Genomic DNA, 18,496 nt, shown 5'->3' on the forward strand with positions numbered 1-18,496 from the left:
GGCTTGAGTTTTTGGCATATAATTACACACTCTTTCTTTCTGATTGAGTATCAATCAGCACAAGTTAAGGAGAAATACATCAATTATTTGAAGAAAAACTCGAAGCTTAGGTTATCATTCATGTATTTGTACTACTACAAACAAATTCCTTTCTCACTTGTTAAAAAATACAAGTGATTTCTCTTTAGACAGCACAATCAATGATTAAAAAGGGCGATTCAGTGCACGAAACTCTTACTTAGTTGGGTCTAAAGAGAGTACATATACGCAGCTTAACCCTGCAAGTCGATAGCCTATTTCCTAGATTCGAACATGCGACTTCATGTCACTAGGTAATAACTTTACCGTTGCACCAAGTTGGCAGTCAAACATGGGAAGCAATAATGGAATGCCCTAAATTGATATGCCAACATTTGTAATAGAAACCCATCTCATGGGCCTTATAATTTACTATACCGTGCACATGAATAAAGGATATCCTCTTCAGTAGTGAATCCTAGGCTGTGAATTCAAGATGGACTTGGTAAGTGTTTCAAAGGGCTTGCAAAGACAGGCTTGTGTTATGGTTTTTAAATGATAAGGAATACAGCAAATGCTATCAATACTCGTGGAGTCTCGACATTTTCATATAGCGTGAAAAATGAGAATATGCAACAAAGAGGGTCACATGCCAAATCACGAGAAATATATTGACTAATGCAAAGAACATGTAGTTACTAATAAGCATAAAAGCATAAAACAATAATGATAACCACAAAACATGAGAAAAGAAAGAATCATACTTATCCAATGGATAAAATGGGGCTCAGTAAAGTAGCGGTAGATCCAGTTGAGAATGTATAGTGCTCTATATGCACTGCAGTTAGCCATACAAAAAATGTATAGTATTAGTTTTTATATTCCACAGATTTCTGAACAGTTGCAGGTGAACTGAACTAGCTCATAAGAATTGGTAAAAATGCATATGCATCACATCATGAACAAAATCACATAGGAAGAAAGATATGTGGAACCTGAATTAAAAAGTGAATCTTTATTAGGCCCTAAAAGAGTTGGAAACTAACAGTATCAAAAGTAATACCAGATGGGGTTCATATTAATTCCTTAGACAGAATCAAGCAAAAGTAATACTACAAGCTTGTAAAACATATAGCTCTAATGTTAATGTATACAGTTAGTTGATTAGCTGATAGTTCTAATGTACCGCTCTTATGCCCATGCCATGAGCCATGGAAATCTAATAGGATAAAAAGACAGGGATCATCATTTTATTCATTCTGGGAACTGGAGCGCTAATATCATGTAACCTTGGGAAATTAAGGTTAGTGTTTTAGTTGGATCAACTCTTGATCTCTGGGCTTGTGCGACCATGACTAAGGGCTATACTGAAAAATAATAATCTGATATGTACTTTGAAGTCCTACTAATCGGCTGCGAAAGTAGGAACCAGTTAAGAAAAGAGAAGATGAAGACAACTAAGAAAACCTAACTTTCAGTCAGGGATTTTAGGTACTAAGCCTATGTGTCACATGTGAATATAGGGTTCCTCTGATACAATTTCCGCATCTGCTGCTTTTTGTAATAGCACACATGACTTAAGCTGACCTAGTTGCGCATTTGGGGACCATGATGACATAAGCAGTCGGAACTTAGATCCCAGGTATCAAAATTTTCAGCTCAAGATCGTAATAAAAGGCTGAACTGGTTGAGCATTTCTACTGAAGCTAATAAGCATTGGACAGGCTGGCCGATGGAGACCACACTCATAATGTCCTCTATTCTTTTAGTTGTCTGCATCAGCTCCACTGTATCTAGGTAAGTTAGGAGCACCATCTTTGGAACCAGTAACATACATCAGAAAAAATGCTATGATTTTCTTTATGTTAGATAAAAGTTGTGACTCCCATCTCCATCTTGCATGAATCCATTACTGAACTTGGGCAATGTAGGAGATAGATATAAATGAAGATGGTATCTGTTAGAACATATGAAAATATCGCACAATATCTTAAATTATATTTTAGAGAATATCTAGACGATGTCTGATATTATAATATAATTATATGTTAGATTAGTTTGGAGTATCTTAGAAGTTAGAAGATCTCTAAGGATTGATTTTCTTACATTTTATGATTTGTTTCATTATCTAATTAGGAGTCTAATATTAGTATAGATTGAGGTTAGTGTTATTCTTTTATATCACATCATTTACAATAAGAATAAAACTTAAATACCTTTTCTATTTTGCTATTTTGAGCATTCTCTTTTCTCTCCATATACCTAATTGACTAAATCATATAATTTCAACATTTTCACTTATTTGGCTGTTGATCAGTAGGTGAAAAACCATCACAACATAACAGTTTTAATTCCAACACTAAATGCAATATTAAGAACCACAAAAATCATGGAATCATGATAATGTTTAAAATCAGATAAATGACCATAGCTCACCCAAGAAGAAACACATATTGTCCTGTCAAGTTGTCAATATTTCTAGTTCTCTGTAACAATACTAGTTGAGGAAGTATGGCAACAGCTTCCAAATACAGGGAAAATGCCCACATCACCTATTCCATGTAAAAAAGTTATGGGAGATTAAGCACAATCAGATATTGAGAAAAGTCAACAGTGCATTATGTAAATAGTTAGGCAACAGTTACAGACAAAGACTAAAAACAGTTGCATACTAACCTCCCTAAATGTCAATCTCTCATGGAAAACTAGAGCCAATAGTAAGCAGGGCAGTATAAGAATATAATGACGAAAGGTATCATGTTCTTTGTCATATGTCCTACGAACAATCTTGTGGTACCTTATGTACCACACAATAGAAAATGAGCTTCCTAAGAATATCAACTTCATAGTGGTATTATATAGGGATATATAATTAGTAAAGATATCCAAGTAGCGAGAAGCAAAGACAAGTGCATAGAGTTCTTGAGTCTTCAACGAGATACCTGCATATAAATAAGATCCATCCAAAGTCAGAGTAAAAAAATTCACCAGAATGAGACACCTGCATATAAATAAGATGCATCCAAAGTCACAGTAAAAGGATGCATCCAAAGTCACAGTAAAAGGATGCACCCGAATGTTCCATCTATGTGGTTCGTCAGTTTATAAATTATTGTTACAAAACTTACTTTATGATGAACCCGGTACATGGAATTTGGTACACGATACAAGGAATCCAGTACATGATAGACAGAATTCAGTGCACGATACGCAAAATTCCGTGTGCGATACGTCAGTTAAAGGAGGGAAACATGTAACTATGAAATGTTCACAGAAGGAAAAAGAAAAGAGGACAATATCACAGTCAACCCTTGGTCAAAATATGAAAACAAAAAACCACAGTTATGTTGATGGCTACTGCTGTAAATTTTGTTCTACTCCATCGACCATCGTGACAAGTGTTTTAAATTCCACTCTACAACCACAATTTTGCGGTTTCGGAACCTCTACAACATAATCGCGACCACAATTCCACCAACATCTGCCACAATTTCACATAATGACAATAAATCGCACCTTAACCACAACCACGACAGCAACGACAATTTAAAACACCGATAGTGACATGCCTATCAAATATTCTATGCATTTATGTCTTATCTTTTGACAACAATTACTGCATTAAAACCGATACATCAAAATTATAATGTATAAAATCACAACAACAACAACAAAAAACATAATAATTTCAATAATTTTAGTTATTCTATTGATAAAATCGGATAAATTAATTGGAAAAAAAAAAGAAAAAGAGAAAACGATACCAGCGCAAGATTTGATGGTATGGATCTTGAGGAGAAGAACAAGGACACTGAACAAATGGGTCATATCACCAGCTAATCTGAAAATATTCATTTTTTCTGTGTGGATCGGATCTGAAAATTATCGAGTGTGTTGAGTCAAAACAATTGATGCAGAAGAAGAAGAAGAACACTGAAGAATGTGTGAGATTTCGCGTTCCTCTTTTGAATTGTTATAAAATTACTATCAAAACAACGATTTTTTTCTACACGATGCATTAATTTTTTATTCTATTAATATATTTCAGAATTTAATAATTAAATTATATATGGAAAAAATAACGTTAGGGTCAAGTGGTCATGAGAGCATCTCAACTTCTTTTTACTCACCATTTTACCTTTAAAGGAAGGGAATAATAAATATCTTATTTATCTCCTTCAGCAAGTAAAAATACGATAAATATATTATTTTGTTTAGTTTTAATTTTTTAGAAAATGATGAAAGTGTGTCATGATTTTACTGATAAAGGAAGATAATTTATCTCTTTATACCATGAGATATTTTATTCACTTAAATGAAATTCACCATTTATCTACTTTCAATATTAGCATTCTCAGTAACATTGTTTTCTCAGGCGTGTGTTGTTAAATGTTTGAAAATACATATTTAATGACGTTTACTCAAGCTAGTACTGCTAAATAGTTGGAAGCTTAGTAATAATTACTCAAGCGAGTGATGTTAAATAGTTGAAAATATACATTTAACAGTGCTCACTTAAGCAAGCGCTATTAAATGTCACTTTTTTAATATGAATAAAATAGATTCGCTGCACTTTCTTCCTCTTTTTATTGTTGGTTAATATGTTCTCTCTTTCTTTATTTTTTTTATTATTTTAAGGATTTTGTAGAAATAAAAATCATATTCTAATTAGAGAACAATTTTCTATATACAAACAAAAAATATATCACTCTCAGTGACACATTATTATTATTCAAAAAATAAATATAAATGAATATGAATCCTACATGGTTAAAAAAATTGAACCCTTCTAGGACCCTTGAAGAGCATCATTATTATTCAATTTATTCTTCTCACCCATATACAATGTTTGTATCTTCAAATTTTTCCATCTATTTGTTCTTTAAAAAATGTGATGGTAACCCATGATTCGAACCAAATCAACCTGAACTTGGATGAGTTGGTTCGATTCAGGTTATGCACATCAAAACGTAAAAATTCAATCCAAACTAAACAACTTTCTTTGATTAGTTTGTATACTCAACTTCCTCTAAATCAAAATCAACCAGTTAACTTTTAGACCAAATATAGCATATTATCAATCACTAAGTAATCATGTTTTTTTTCTCATCAAAGGTTGCAAATTTTAACTCCCAATATGTTGGATTAACGGTCTAACACCCCATCTTAATTCATTCTATAAATGCAATCCCAAAAATACTCTCATTAACCTACACACCGAAAGAACGAATAAATATCGTCTCTATTAATGGAGAGGTAAGTGCATGTTTCTCTTTATTTTTAATGGTAGAAGTGTAATTTTATTGTAATCAAAGAAATATTTCTTACTTATCATCATTTTTCTGATCACCACCTCACCACTACAATGACAACTCCTACAACCCCAACTCACAACTATTGCACTACATCTAACAATTGGAAAGAAGAACTAAGGTATCGATTAACATTTGGAATCGAAGTTGGACAAAATAACACAACTGAAACTAGATTCTATACTACTATATTAGAAATACAAACACAAATCTTGTATAGTCCATACCCACTAATATATACCAATCTTTTTACAACCAATCAATTTTTAACAACTTTGATGTAGTGGAATTATAATTTAAAAGGGGAGGATCCACTTACTTCAGAAGTAGTTAAAAAAATCTGTTTCGTATCTTAGTTATTTATTCTATGAAAATCTAATGGTTCCCATGGTTTGAATGAGTTAGTGTTCTACCCGGTCCTCTAGAATTCTATCTGCTTGTATAGTCCTCTCTCTCGGGCACACTAGGCTGAGTCTGGGATCACTTCTCTCTGACATGCCGCCAACAATGTATTGTCACGCCACTTGCAATCCCACCTACTCCTGTCAACACGACAATGACAGACTGCAATATGACTACCAGAACTAACACCATCTATAACTCAACTACACACAGAGTACGGGTCTGCCAAATCCGCCTGATACGGGAAAAACAGACCCCGACAGACCAGAATGGTCGACCATGCCAACAATACCTTCCAGAGCCATGTCATCCATCATTTCAAACACTATAAATAGGGGTCTCCCTTAACATAAAGTATCACTTTGAACTTATCACTTGTCATCATTAATCTCTACTACTTCATGTCCCTCATTTATTGCTCCCGAACATTACTTCTCCAGTCTTAATGATTTAATTTAATCATCAGAGAAGTTTTTCAGGTAAAAACTTTTGGCCAGAATTTAAGGAATCTTTACCCGAACCTCCTGTCCGACCAAACTGTTCCTCCATAGAAAAACAATCAATAGATCTTTTTTTTATTTGTTACTACCAATAGTATCCCTCATCTACCCCTTTCAACCCTTCCAACAAGTGTCTAAACTATTAGATTTTTATAACATGGATAATTAAGAGGTAGATTATGTTTTCTTAACTTATATATCCATCGCTTCGAGTTTAAAATGGTAATATATTTTGTCCCCCACTACAAACTGTTATGAACGGTAACGACAACATGTATAGACATCCAGTTCCTAGTTCCAAGGCTCCTCACGTGTGACTATGTTCCTGTTCCTGTTCCTTTCTCTCTAATCATCAATTTCAAAATCTCATCATTATCTCATTATTACCATGATTCTTTCAAATCAACATATTGTTTTACCTCTTCTTCTCAATCTTCTCTTCACTTTTGTTTATTCCCATATTCCAACCACCCTTGAAGGTCCCTTTCCTCCTATCACTGTTCCTTTTGATCCTTCTTTGCGCGCTGTTGCAATCGATTTACCAGACACTGATCCACGTGTTCGCCGCAATGTTCATGGTTTTCAGCCTGAGCAGATTTCACTGTCTCTATCTACCTCATATCATTCTGTTTGGGTCTCTTGGATTACAGGTTTCTCTATTTCTTAATTCTATTTTGGTATTTAGTATTACTCTTGATTTTGCTTTTCATAGTTTTCTATTTTACAAAACTGTGATTGGTTATTCACGAGTGAGAATAATTAATTTAGAGTACTAATAATAGCATACCAATAAGTTCCGAAAACCACCGACAAGGCGTTGGTTTGGTAGTGGAAGGCCCGACTAATTCCAGATAGGCCAAAAGGTCAAAGATTTGATTTTTAGGAGGTGAGAGTGACAATCATGCATCCCGGAAGGAAGAGATTAGTTTCTCTGACAGATACCCTTGGTTGTACAAAAATAAACAAGTCCAAAAATAGTTGGTAGATAATTGAGTCCTTTAAATTTGATATTTGAGTTGGATTCTTCCTATGTTAATACGCACACCGAAAGAGATTAGTTCCTCTGAAAGATACCCTTGGTTATATAAAAAAACAAGGTCCCAAAATAGTTGGTAGATAGTAGAGTCCTTTAAACTTGATGTTTGGGTTGGATTCTTACTATGTTAATGGACAAAAGCTAGTTATTGGGTATACAATATGAGTATGTGGTTTGTCACCTTTTAGGTTAGTGTTACAAACCTTTGTTTAAGGCGAACTTGATACGTGTGACACGCAGTGCATACTATAAATGACAGATGCTGGTAATCATGGGCAAAACTTACTTTGGTGATCCCTACGTCTCGAAAGGTATTAGTCTTTGGATGTTGGTAGGAAGACGCCCTTGGTGCAAGGCTTATTATCGCGGTAGCAAAATTGCATTTTTAGTAGTCTCTACAACCATGTCACGATTGCAATCGCTATTTAGATAATGAATGGAGGTGTAGGTTTTCTTAAATAAATTTGGGTTTTGATAATCTTATTCCAACACTTATATTAATGTTGTTTGTTGACTATAATTTAGGGGAGTTTCAAATTGGTTACAATATTAAGCCATTAGACCCTAAAACTGTATCAAGTGTTGTTCATTATGGAACGTCGAGGACTGCATTGGTGCGTGAAGCTAAAGGCCAATCTCTCATCTACAATCAACTTTACCCTTATGAAGGCCTTCAGAACTACACTTCTGGAATCATCCATCATGTTCGGCTTAGAGGTGAGCCTTTTCCTTTTTGTTTTCCACTTTTCTTATATACAGTACATAGAACATAACTGACTCATTAACTGTTTCTACTTTTCTGTGAGTTTTGGTTTTTTTCTGGCTTTAGTAGCTTAGTATTTGGTAGGATGAAAGAGTGCATAAACCTTGATAAAAGTAAGTTATCAGTATAATTTTGGTCCATGTTTCTGGACACTACATCCTTCCGCCACCGAGAAATCTTAATACGTTGGTTTTAAATCGCAATCCATAACTCGAATTGAGGCTCCAATATTGTTTGTCTTGGTTGTCTTTACAACTCCATCGCAACAGTAATTGTAGGCTTGTAGCCGCATTAGTTGCATTTTCTTGCAATTGTCTACAATTGTGATAAAAGTAAAACAACTGCAACCGCTACCGCTATCACAATTTAAAATCATGCTTAATACTTCAAGTAACTTCCTGCATGCTTGTATATGTTGCAGTTTCTTTTTCATGTTCGGGTGAAACTTTGATGTTAGATAGAGCTCAATGACGTAGATCGGTCCATGTAACTGACTCTACCAGGATCAGGCTTAGATACTATTGTATGAATGTTACATATTAAAGTTTATTGAAACTAGTTTCCACTATATTGTAGGATTGGAACCAAGCACAGTATACTATTATCAATGTGGAGATCCCTCATTAGAAGCCATGAGTGATATCTACTATTTCAGGACCATGCCAATTTCTGGTCCGAAGAGTTACCCCGGCAGAGTTGCAGTTGTAGGCGATCTTGGTCTGACTTATAATACAACTACTACCATCAATCACCTGACTAGTAATGAACCGGATCTTCTTCTATTGATCGGAGATGTAACCTATGCGAATCTGTACCTAACAAATGGAACCGGCTCTGACTGTTATAGTTGCTCCTTTCCGCAATCTCCTATACATGAAACCTACCAGCCTCGATGGGACTATTGGGGAAGGTACATGGAAGAATTATATAAATTCTAAGAAATAGTTTAAAGGGTAGTGAGAAAGTGTCAGTGTTATTATTTTTATATCGGCTTATGCTGCTATAACTAAATGATTCCAGGTTTATGCAGAATTTAGTTTCTAAAGTTCCAATGATGGTGGTAGAAGGAAATCATGAAATTGAGAAACAGGCAGAAGATAAGCAATTTGTGGCTTACAGTTCTAGATTCGCATTCCCTTCTGAAGAAAGCGGATCTTCATCCACGTTCTACTACTCATTCAACGCTGGGGGCATTCATTTTGTTATGCTTGGTGCTTATACTGATTATGCTAGAACAGGTATTTCCATGTTCTTCTTCTTGTATTGTATAATTACTTGTCTTACATCGATTTGTTTCGGGTTATTATTTATCAGTAATGATTTATCCGGCACGTTTCAAGCATTGCTTTGAAAGACAAGTCAGAATGTAAGCTATGGTTTTCCAAAATCCTTGATCATTAATCACTTTGCGAAGCTAATTAGTGTTTTAATCTACACTGACTAAATGAACAAGTAAATATCATTAAATGAAGTGGTTATTGTATATGAAAAACGTGTCCAAATTTCATTAATTTCCATCATAATGGATACTGAAAATGGAAATATTTCATTGAATTTCTATCAGAATAAACACTGAAAAAGATAAGAATATTTGAGGGCTGAGAGGATGACTCGAATGAAACTTCACTGTATTGAAATTGTGAAGGATGTGGATGGCATTTTTGGATAGCAGTGAATACCAGATTCACCTATGTAATAAGTACATGTCAATCTGAACCTCGAAGAAGTTTCTAAATCTCGATAAAACTCGCATTTTTCCAGGAGCCAAAACTTCTTGCGGAATAAGCCAGACAATATCATCCAAAATTCAGGGACAAGGCCATATATTTTAGTTACTGAACTTAAAAGTAAAAACAATCAAAGAGGAAAAATACAAGAGAAGATTCTGCTATAGAAAGAGTGATAATCATTAATATTTAGTTATGTAGGAAAGAATGATTTCTAGGTCATTGAATGTACTAAATATTCTCATTCTAATCAGTTTAAGGTTTTCTTGGTCTCAGTTTACAATCAGATGTTCTATTTTCCGAAACAATCGATCACAGTTAACTTAGCGCAGTCGTTCTTTTTCCTATCTTCATACCTGAGACGGCCCATTTCCTTGACAGGTGAACAATATAAGTGGCTGGAGAGAGACCTGGCTAGTGTTGATAGATCGGTAACTCCCTGGCTTGTAGCTGCTTGGCACCCACCATGGTACAGTACTTACAAGGCCCATTACAGAGAAGCAGAATGTATGAGGGTGCACGTAGAAGACCTGCTATACTCATATGGTGTCGATATAGTATTTAATGGACATGTAAGTTATCCGAATCATTAAAATGATCATTATCCATTCAAGCTTGTTCCCTTAAATCTTATGGACCTCCTTAGCAGTGAAAAGGAGTAAAAATGTTTTGTGCTTAAGAAAAAGAACCATTTATTACATTTTTTCTTTCTTCGGTACGATTTATTACTCTTCTTTTGTAGACTGAATTTGTGCGTTAATTAAAAGTTTAAGCTGCCTATTTATGTCAGGCTTGGCAGCAGTATACAGTAATTGTATAATATAGCTTGGATTATATAATACAACTTGAATACCATAGAATCTAATGATCTTTGTGCCGCAAAATGGAACCTTATTTTTCTATCTTTATCAGCAATGGGTTTATGTTTGATCTGCTTCCTACCTTTGTTTGCCATAAGCATGTTTTTCAGAGGTTAATAACTTAATACTAGTCATATATGACAATATTTATATGATTTTCAAACTACCATGAATTTTATGATCTCTTCTACCTAAGTGTCATTACTTAACTGTTTGGTACTTAAATTAATCACCAGATCCATGCTTACGAGAGGTCGAATCGGGTTTATAATTATAATTTAGATCCGTGTGGTCCTGTACATATTACAATTGGAGATGGAGGTAACAGAGAGAAGATGGCAATCAAATTCGCAGACGAGCCTGGTCACTGTCCTGATCCATCGAGTACTCCTGATCCTTATATGGGTGGCTTCTGTGCAACAAATTTTACATTTGGCCCGGCAGTGAGCAAGTTCTGTTGGGATCGCCAACCAGACTACAGCGCTTTCAGAGAAAGTAGCTTTGGCTATGGGATTCTAGAGGTACCATTTCCCTTAAACCTTACCAACCTACCCCTTATGCATATTAAACCATTAATAACTCTGCTATATCATGTTGGATTCTGATGCTATTGATTAGTGCTTGTTTAAAAAGATAATTTGACATCTATTTCCGACTATTTTGGGACAACTTCAATATTTATAACCCAAATAGCAAAGTTGTCCCGAAGTTGATGGAAATAGATGTATAAGTAATAGTGCCGACTTCTAACACTTCTCGGAGAATTTCATCCACAAACGCAAAGTTTATGGCTGACCGGTATTGTCCATCATCATTTAGCTATTGTATTTCTTTTTTCTCGTTGCTAGCCATATGTATTGAACTAACTTCGTAATTGGACACATTATAAACGATCCTTTAGAAGCACATATTCCTCGGGAACTTGTGATCCTGAAACTAGAATGTTGTTAACACTATCAAATAGCCCTTGGGTTTGTATGATTTTATTTCACTTTACTATATATCGAAACCAAGCAGGCTCTAGCATATATAATCTTAACTTGATTGAGTAAAGTATCAAACTCATGATAATCTCTGAGGAGCATTTCAATATGTAACATGCAGGTAAAAAATGAAACATGGGCTTTGTGGTCATGGTACCGAAATCAGGACTCGTACAATGATGTCGGGGATCAAATTTACATAGTAAGACAACCTCAGCTATGCCCCATTAATCAGAAGGTGTGCAGAGAATATTTTGCTGCTATGTAAGAGTCGCGAGGAGGAGTACATTCGCTATCGTTCATGAACATGTGGCATGATTCTCAAGTCTCGACAAGTGAATATGAACTTCTGTAGAGATTACAAAGTGCTGAATGTCACAAAAGAGATTAATAGGGACACATTCTATCTTTTGTTAAGGTTTTCTATGTTACCTTTTAGTAGTGCCTAATACTACAATAAAATGTGTGATCTATTAGCCATTTACATAGAGTATGTTGAATGAAATTAATGGAAGAATTTGATCAAAATGGTAATGAAAATTGAAAAAATGCTCAGTATTCTTAATGCAATTATCTTAAGTTTCTAGTACTCCAATAGTCTTAGTCACATCAATTGTCTCAAGTTTCTAGCGCTCCGAGTACCACTTGCTTCTGATTGATCAGAAAAGTAAAATATGAATTAAACATATATCAATTTTATATTTTCTGACCAATAAAAATCAAATGGTATATTTCTTGGGACATAAAATGTGCTCCAAAATAGCAATATGATAAATTTCAGCTTTATTTATGAAAAAGTAAGAATATGAATGTATGATCATTTAGCTTAAAAGTAGATAACCACAATTGTAATTAGAATACAAACACAGAGAAGAGTTAAACATTATTGGGGGACACATATACAACCTTTTCAAAAATTTCATCTCAAAACAGTAAGATCATTACACCTCAAAAATGAGCGACCCGACTATTTCCAGAATTTGAATTCAGTCACTTATAGTTTACACCAAAGCTTACCCTTAAATGTTGATAATACAAAAACAACAACAAATTAAAAAACCAAAAACAGAAGAATGTTACAAAGTGAAAACTCCACCTCATACATATAAATAAACAATGATGATAACCTCTCACTTAGGAGAATCTAGGAAATGTATATATAGACCCCATAAACGAAGAGACTATTTTCATGATTTGAACACTCATAACTTCATAGTCACTAAACAGCAACGATTGTCGTCGTTGCGTTAGGGCTCACACTCTAAACAATGATAATACAAAAACAAGAACAAATTAAAAAACAAATGTTAGAAAGTGAAAGTAATAAAATCAGAAAATGTCAAGAATCTCCAAGATGAAATTGTTGCAGAGAGGACAATTCCCTCTACTAACATTAAGCTCCCTTGAACACATTCTGCAAAAAGTGTGACCACAAGGTATAAAAGCAGAACCTTTATGCTTCACCATACAAATACAACAAGTATATTCCATAGAACCTTCTCCATTATCATCATCATCACAATCTTCATCAAAATCTTCATCTTCTTCATCAAAATCTTCATCATCACTCAATATATACCTTGATCCTTCAAGACCCATTTCTCTATCAGTCTCTTCTAACAAATCCATCAACGACATTGTCATGGGTCTCTCTTCTTCTTCCTCCTCCGCCGCCATCTCCGCTTCTGCCGCCGCCGCCTCTGACGCCTCCTGCGCCGCCACCGCCTCCCTTGCTGACATTGTCCTCCCTTCACTTTGGTTCCTTTCATCGTCCGAATCATCGTCGTCGAAATTGTCTCGGAATGTCACCACCCTCCCTCGCCGGTACGGTTCCGACTGCGACGGTACGGTGGTGGAGTTTCTCCGGGATAACTGTGGCCGGAGAAGTCCTCCTCCGGTTGCGGTGTCGTCGGGAGAGTCGGCCGGAGATCCGTAACGGGTGGAGCTCCGGCGAGAGAACTGAGCCCTGGGTGCCGGAGATGGTGCCGGAGAAGAATCGGTGTGGTCGTAAGGGTTGAGATCATCGACTTGGGTAGCGTTGTAGTTATTTGACATGTGTTGAAAATGATTGTTTCGATTGTTCGATTCGGCAGGAATAGGATTAGGATTAGGACTAGAAATAATTGGGTCGGAAGTTGGAATATGAATTGATGATCTCCAAGCAGAGCCTGCAAGCTTTAGTCTAAGTGTGTCCTGAAAAGCTTTCCACGATCTGCATGCATGTTAAAAAAGATGAATAAGAATCAGATATCTCACTTTGTATGTCTTATTGTGTCTCAATCCAATTGAAAAGTTGACATTACTTAAAAAGAAATATTTTTAAGTTATTTAGTAGAATATAATTGGCTAGGGAGATGTGAAATGTATCACAACTTAATGCAAGAGACAATGAATAGGAGTAGTGGCCATGAAAATCAAATTGTGGATATCTGTCCGAATCTAACACGGATTTAATGGAGAATACTTGTTACGATTGAGTTTGGGTTCAAATTTTCCTGAGTATAAATTTCAGGTTCGGTTGGGAGTCATAAGGTGGTCTGATGGTGAAGAGGGCGATCATAAGGAATGGAGTGCAGGAGGTTATGGGTTTGAGTCCCACCATTAACAAAAAATGGGAGTTATAAGAGTGGTTTGATGGTAGGGGTAGGAGGTTGAGGGTGGAGTCTCACCCACAACAAAATACTAACATATTAACAATTGCCGATCAAAAAAATAAATTTCAGATTCGGTTTTGGTATAAATAATACTCTATACCATATAAATATAAAAATTGAAAGCGTGTACAAAGTGGTTTGGCACTTTGCTACTGTTAGAACTTAGAAGAAAACATGTATCGCAGGGATAAAGAAAACGTGTACACAAAATATATTTATATCCTTTAGCAAATTTAATTCACTTTGCCACTTCAGAATATATATATCAGCTCCAAGGATAAAGAAAACATGTACAACAAAATGATTTGACACTTTGTCACTGTTAGAGGAAAACATGTAACGAGTAAATGTGTGCACATAATATATAATAGTTTTGGTTTCTAGACGTGTTCGGGTTATCCAAAACCTAAACAATTTAGGGATAATAATATGGTTTTTAACTCCGCTTATTTTTGGATGATAGTATGGTTTTTAACTCTGTTTATTTTGGGGATGATAGTATGGTTTTTAACTCCGCTTATTTCAGGGGCAGATTCAGATTTGAGTTTTAAATTTGGGTAAATGCAAACCCAACCTTGATGTGTCTCATTGACATTGCTAATGAACAGGTATAGAAATAGGAAAGTAATGAAATGAAAGGACACTATTAAATTACATGATTGTTTAAAAAAAAGAGTAAATTACAAATCACCCATCACTTTTCTACACATATACAAACCCCCTAATTTTTATAATTTCATTACACTAACCATGTTTTGTTTTACATAATTGCATTTATCACATTTTTTATTTAAAATATTACACTTATTTATCATGTGGGGTGGTCAATGTAATGAAAGTATAAAAATTAGGGGAGGTTTGTATAGGTGTAGAAAAGTGAAGGATGATTTGTATAATTTCACTAAAACTCATGAGTGTAAGTGTAATTAACTCTAAAAAATTATGTTTATTCTAAATCAAATGCAATGTAAAATTAAACTAATTAAGTACAATACTCAATTTATTTTATACATTTTCATTACCTGCGATCCTTTTTGTTACTATCGTCTTCTTTGATGATATCTAGGAGAGTCCGACTCTTTGATTCTTTAGGTGGTGTGCTAGATAATCTCTTTTGATTGGCTAAAACGTCATCAAGGGTCAAGCCAGTTAGTTTTTCTCGACTATTGTCCAAACTTGACATTTGATTATAAATTGCTCCCCTTCGACGATCTTTCATTTCCTCCCAAAATAATTCAAAAATAAAAATGATTACAATGTGATTTTTCACTCAAAGTTATAAGATGAAAGGATAAAATTAGATAGAAATTTCTAGCCAAAATCATTAATTCTATATTTAAACCGATTAAAAGAATTAAAGTTGTGTTTGGATTCATAAAATCAATTGAATAGGGTTGAATAGTACTAGGTTTTATTATTTGGACCCCTTAAACTATGATGAAATGGATTCTATTTCTTCAAATACTTTTGTTCCTTATTTTCAAAACTAAAGATTTTTTATACTAGGTTTTATTATTTGGATCCTTTAAACTTGGATGAAATGAAAAACTAATGTGATGGATAATTTCATGGAAATTAAAAAACAGGTAGACTTTTACAAGAATGTTTGCAATAACCATTGTTGTTATAATATTGTTATTTTGAAATTTTCATACTGCAATTATTACTATATTGATCTTATTTTCCTGCAATTTAATAGATCTAATTGCAATTTAAATCACTACCAAATAACTTTCGAGGAAAGCTGCAAAGCTTCGCCTAGAAAAGCATGAAGGAAAATGAAATACTTTAGAATGACTTAACGATGAGTAGATAAGAGGATCCTCGTTTTCTAATGAAAATTTGCCCTTTTTTCTAAAACATTGTCATTATAAAAAAACTGAAACTGAAGGAAAATACAAAATAAATTGTTGCTTCAGAAAAATGTGAAGGCCAATAAAGTAACATAAAGAAAGACAAAATAAGTTAAGATCAAATAAGTGGGTACCTTGAATCCCTTAACAAATTAAGGGTTGTCACTCACCTATAATATGAACATAGTTTTCTTATGTTCAATTTCTTTCTACAAAAACCAAGAAATAATTACTAATCCATACAAATATGTGTATATATATAACCATAACATAAGAAAATTATTAATAAACCAAAGGGTGAATATGAATTCATTGATAAACTCACATTCATCAAAGGGTATGAAACAAAAAATGGAAGGGTGCAATGAGATAAGTGTTATGAATTTGTCACCTTATGTAAAAATTTGAAGGAAAAGAGAGAGAGAAAGAGTTGAATGGTTTATAGAAAAGGATTGGATTTTGAATAGAGAAACGAGTTTGATGGAGAAACACATCTCTCCCATATTTCATGGAAATAGAGTAGAACTCAATTTTACATTAGATGTGGTGAATTGTGTTAGACTTAGACACATTGTTTTAATAATGATAGCACTATTTTTTTATATGTACTATTCAAAACGTGTTTGCCGACCCGTATTCATTCTTATTTATGATATTAAGTACTAAATTTGTATTTTTTATTTTAGAGAATTAATATGTTTTTTATTGTATGTACTTCGTATTATAATTTTTGTATTTATTATAATATTCAACTTAAAGTGAGATGTATTAATTATAATTATATGATTTTACTTTAGAAGGGGAAAAATAGGAAAATAGAATCATGATGGTAGTTATTTTAAGTTTTGGCTTTATATTTAGTATAGAAATATAAATGACTTTACTTAAAATTAATCACTTTCGGTACATGCACTAATAGTGAATAATAAAATAAAAGTGCAAAAAAAATGTCCATTAAACTCTATTTTTTATACTTCTAAATATATTTTAAAATATAAAAAATAAATATTATAAATGTTAATATTTTTTTATCTAATTAATAGTTTTTAGCATGTTTTCAACTAGCAATAGACATAATTCATTTAGAATGATAGAGACTAGCTTTTGAAGCCCAATGATTTCGTATAAGTTCAAGTAATACAATTGTTAAGGATAGAGCACAATGCGGAAGCACATGATTGAATCAATTGAGAACAAAAGAAAAGCAAGTAAAGGGTAAAGAAAATAACACACAAGATTTAACGTGGAAAAACCCCTCAGTGTGAGAGGAAAAAAAACCACGGGCGATCAAGAGCAAAATTCCACTATGTAAAAAAGAAGAGTACAAGAAATCCTCTTATAATGATGAGGACAAATGACAATATGTTTTCTCACAAATACTCTCTCAAGTAGAACAAGAATTCTCTCCAAGAATGCACTCACAATATATGTGTAAATGAAAGAGATGTTGTGTGTTGTGAAGATGATTTTGAAGCTCTCTATATGTGTCCTTTTATAGGCAAGCAAAGTCTTGGTATCTTGGATTCCAAGCATTGGATGCTTGGAAACAAAGCCATAAAAGTGACATAAAATGCCATTAAAGAGAGCCATAAAATAGTCATAAAATTCTTTTAAGGCATAGTAATGAGAGGCATCTAATATATATAGTCTAAATTTAGTTCGATGAGAACAAACTTTATTATAGAGATAAAGATCAAAGATAATATCATGTCACAAGTAATTAGATTTAAGTATCTTGAGCTAATTATACAAAACATTGAGGAAATTGACATAAATGTGAACCATAGGGTTCAAGCAGGTTAGATGACATGACAGAGTGATTCATGTGTCGTTCGTGATAAAATAGTATCTCTCAAGCTTAAGGGTAAAATTTATTGCACAACTATAAAACATGCAATGTTATAATAGACTAAATGTTGGGAGATAAAATGTTAACAAGAAAACAAATTTCATGTAGCAAAGATGTTAATATTGCACTAAATGAATGGATATACTATACACGATAAGATTAGAAATGAGTACATGAAAGAGAAAGTTAGAGTAATTTCTATCGTGCAAAAGAAAGTAGAATTGTATCTTAGGTTATTTGGATATATATGGATGAGACTAGTATAAACTCCTATAAGAGGAGTAGATCGAATGGAAATTAATCCAATTCCTGGAGGAAAAAAAACAAATAAAATCATAGGAGAAATGATAAAGAAAGACTTAGAACTCAATCTTTTGTCAATGAGATAAAAACTTATTATTGTACTTAATTTTTACCATTTATATTGATTTAGAGAATGCCTTGATTTTACATGTTTCAATTTAAATTAGTTATACACCAATTATTTAATATTTAGATATTATTTAGTCTAATTTATACTTATAGTTTACTTGAACTTT

The 18,496-nt window shown here is 33.6% G+C and overlaps 3 protein-coding genes across 5 annotated transcripts in view; 1 reads left to right on the plus strand and 2 right to left on the minus strand.

The window, feature by feature from the left end:
* Window positions 1-3,997, minus strand: part of LOC109352531 (ER lumen protein-retaining receptor-like) — a 4,764-nt gene extending 767 nt beyond the window's left edge. Inside the window, exons 1-4 of the mRNA XM_019594548.1 lie at window positions 3,783-3,997; window positions 2,695-2,960; window positions 2,455-2,570; window positions 783-856 (exon numbers count right to left, since the gene is read on the minus strand). Coding sequence (XP_019450093.1) covers window positions 783-856; window positions 2,455-2,570; window positions 2,695-2,960; window positions 3,783-3,873 — 547 coding nt within the window. The 5' untranslated portion in view covers window positions 3,874-3,997. The remainder of the gene's footprint in view (window positions 1-782; window positions 857-2,454; window positions 2,571-2,694; window positions 2,961-3,782) is intronic.
* Window positions 6,495-12,159, plus strand: LOC109352529 (purple acid phosphatase 15). 2 transcript variants are annotated; one of them, XM_019594545.1, is made up of 7 exons: window positions 6,495-6,882; window positions 7,794-7,985; window positions 8,608-8,941; window positions 9,052-9,269; window positions 10,140-10,330; window positions 10,855-11,142; window positions 11,725-11,840. In XM_019594545.1, the coding sequence occupies exons 1-7, from the start codon at window positions 6,621-6,623 to the stop codon at window positions 11,731-11,733; spliced, it is 1,494 nt and encodes a 497-aa protein (XP_019450090.1). In that variant the 5' UTR covers window positions 6,495-6,620; the 3' UTR covers window positions 11,734-11,840. The 2 variants fall into 2 exon arrangements, with proteins under 2 accessions (XP_019450090.1, XP_019450089.1); XM_019594544.1 differs by having other exon boundaries at window positions 6,621-6,882; window positions 10,855-11,139; window positions 11,723-12,159.
* On the minus strand, window positions 12,876-16,507 carry LOC109352530. 2 transcript variants are annotated; one of them, XM_019594547.1, is made up of 4 exons: window positions 16,434-16,507; window positions 16,243-16,317; window positions 15,278-15,467; window positions 12,878-13,813 (listed from the first exon to the last, which is right to left on the minus strand). In XM_019594547.1, the coding sequence occupies exons 3-4, from the start codon at window positions 15,436-15,438 to the stop codon at window positions 12,931-12,933; spliced, it is 1,044 nt and encodes a 347-aa protein (XP_019450092.1). In that variant the 5' UTR covers window positions 15,439-15,467; window positions 16,243-16,317; window positions 16,434-16,507; the 3' UTR covers window positions 12,878-12,930. The 2 variants fall into 2 exon arrangements, with proteins under 2 accessions (XP_019450091.1, XP_019450092.1); XM_019594546.1 differs by lacking the exons at window positions 16,243-16,317; window positions 16,434-16,507 and having other exon boundaries at window positions 12,876-13,813; window positions 15,278-15,474.

This window comes from Lupinus angustifolius, chromosome LG07 (assembly GCF_001865875.1).
Source record: "Lupinus angustifolius cultivar Tanjil chromosome LG07, LupAngTanjil_v1.0, whole genome shotgun sequence".
NCBI lineage: Eukaryota > Viridiplantae > Streptophyta > Magnoliopsida > Fabales > Fabaceae > Lupinus > Lupinus angustifolius.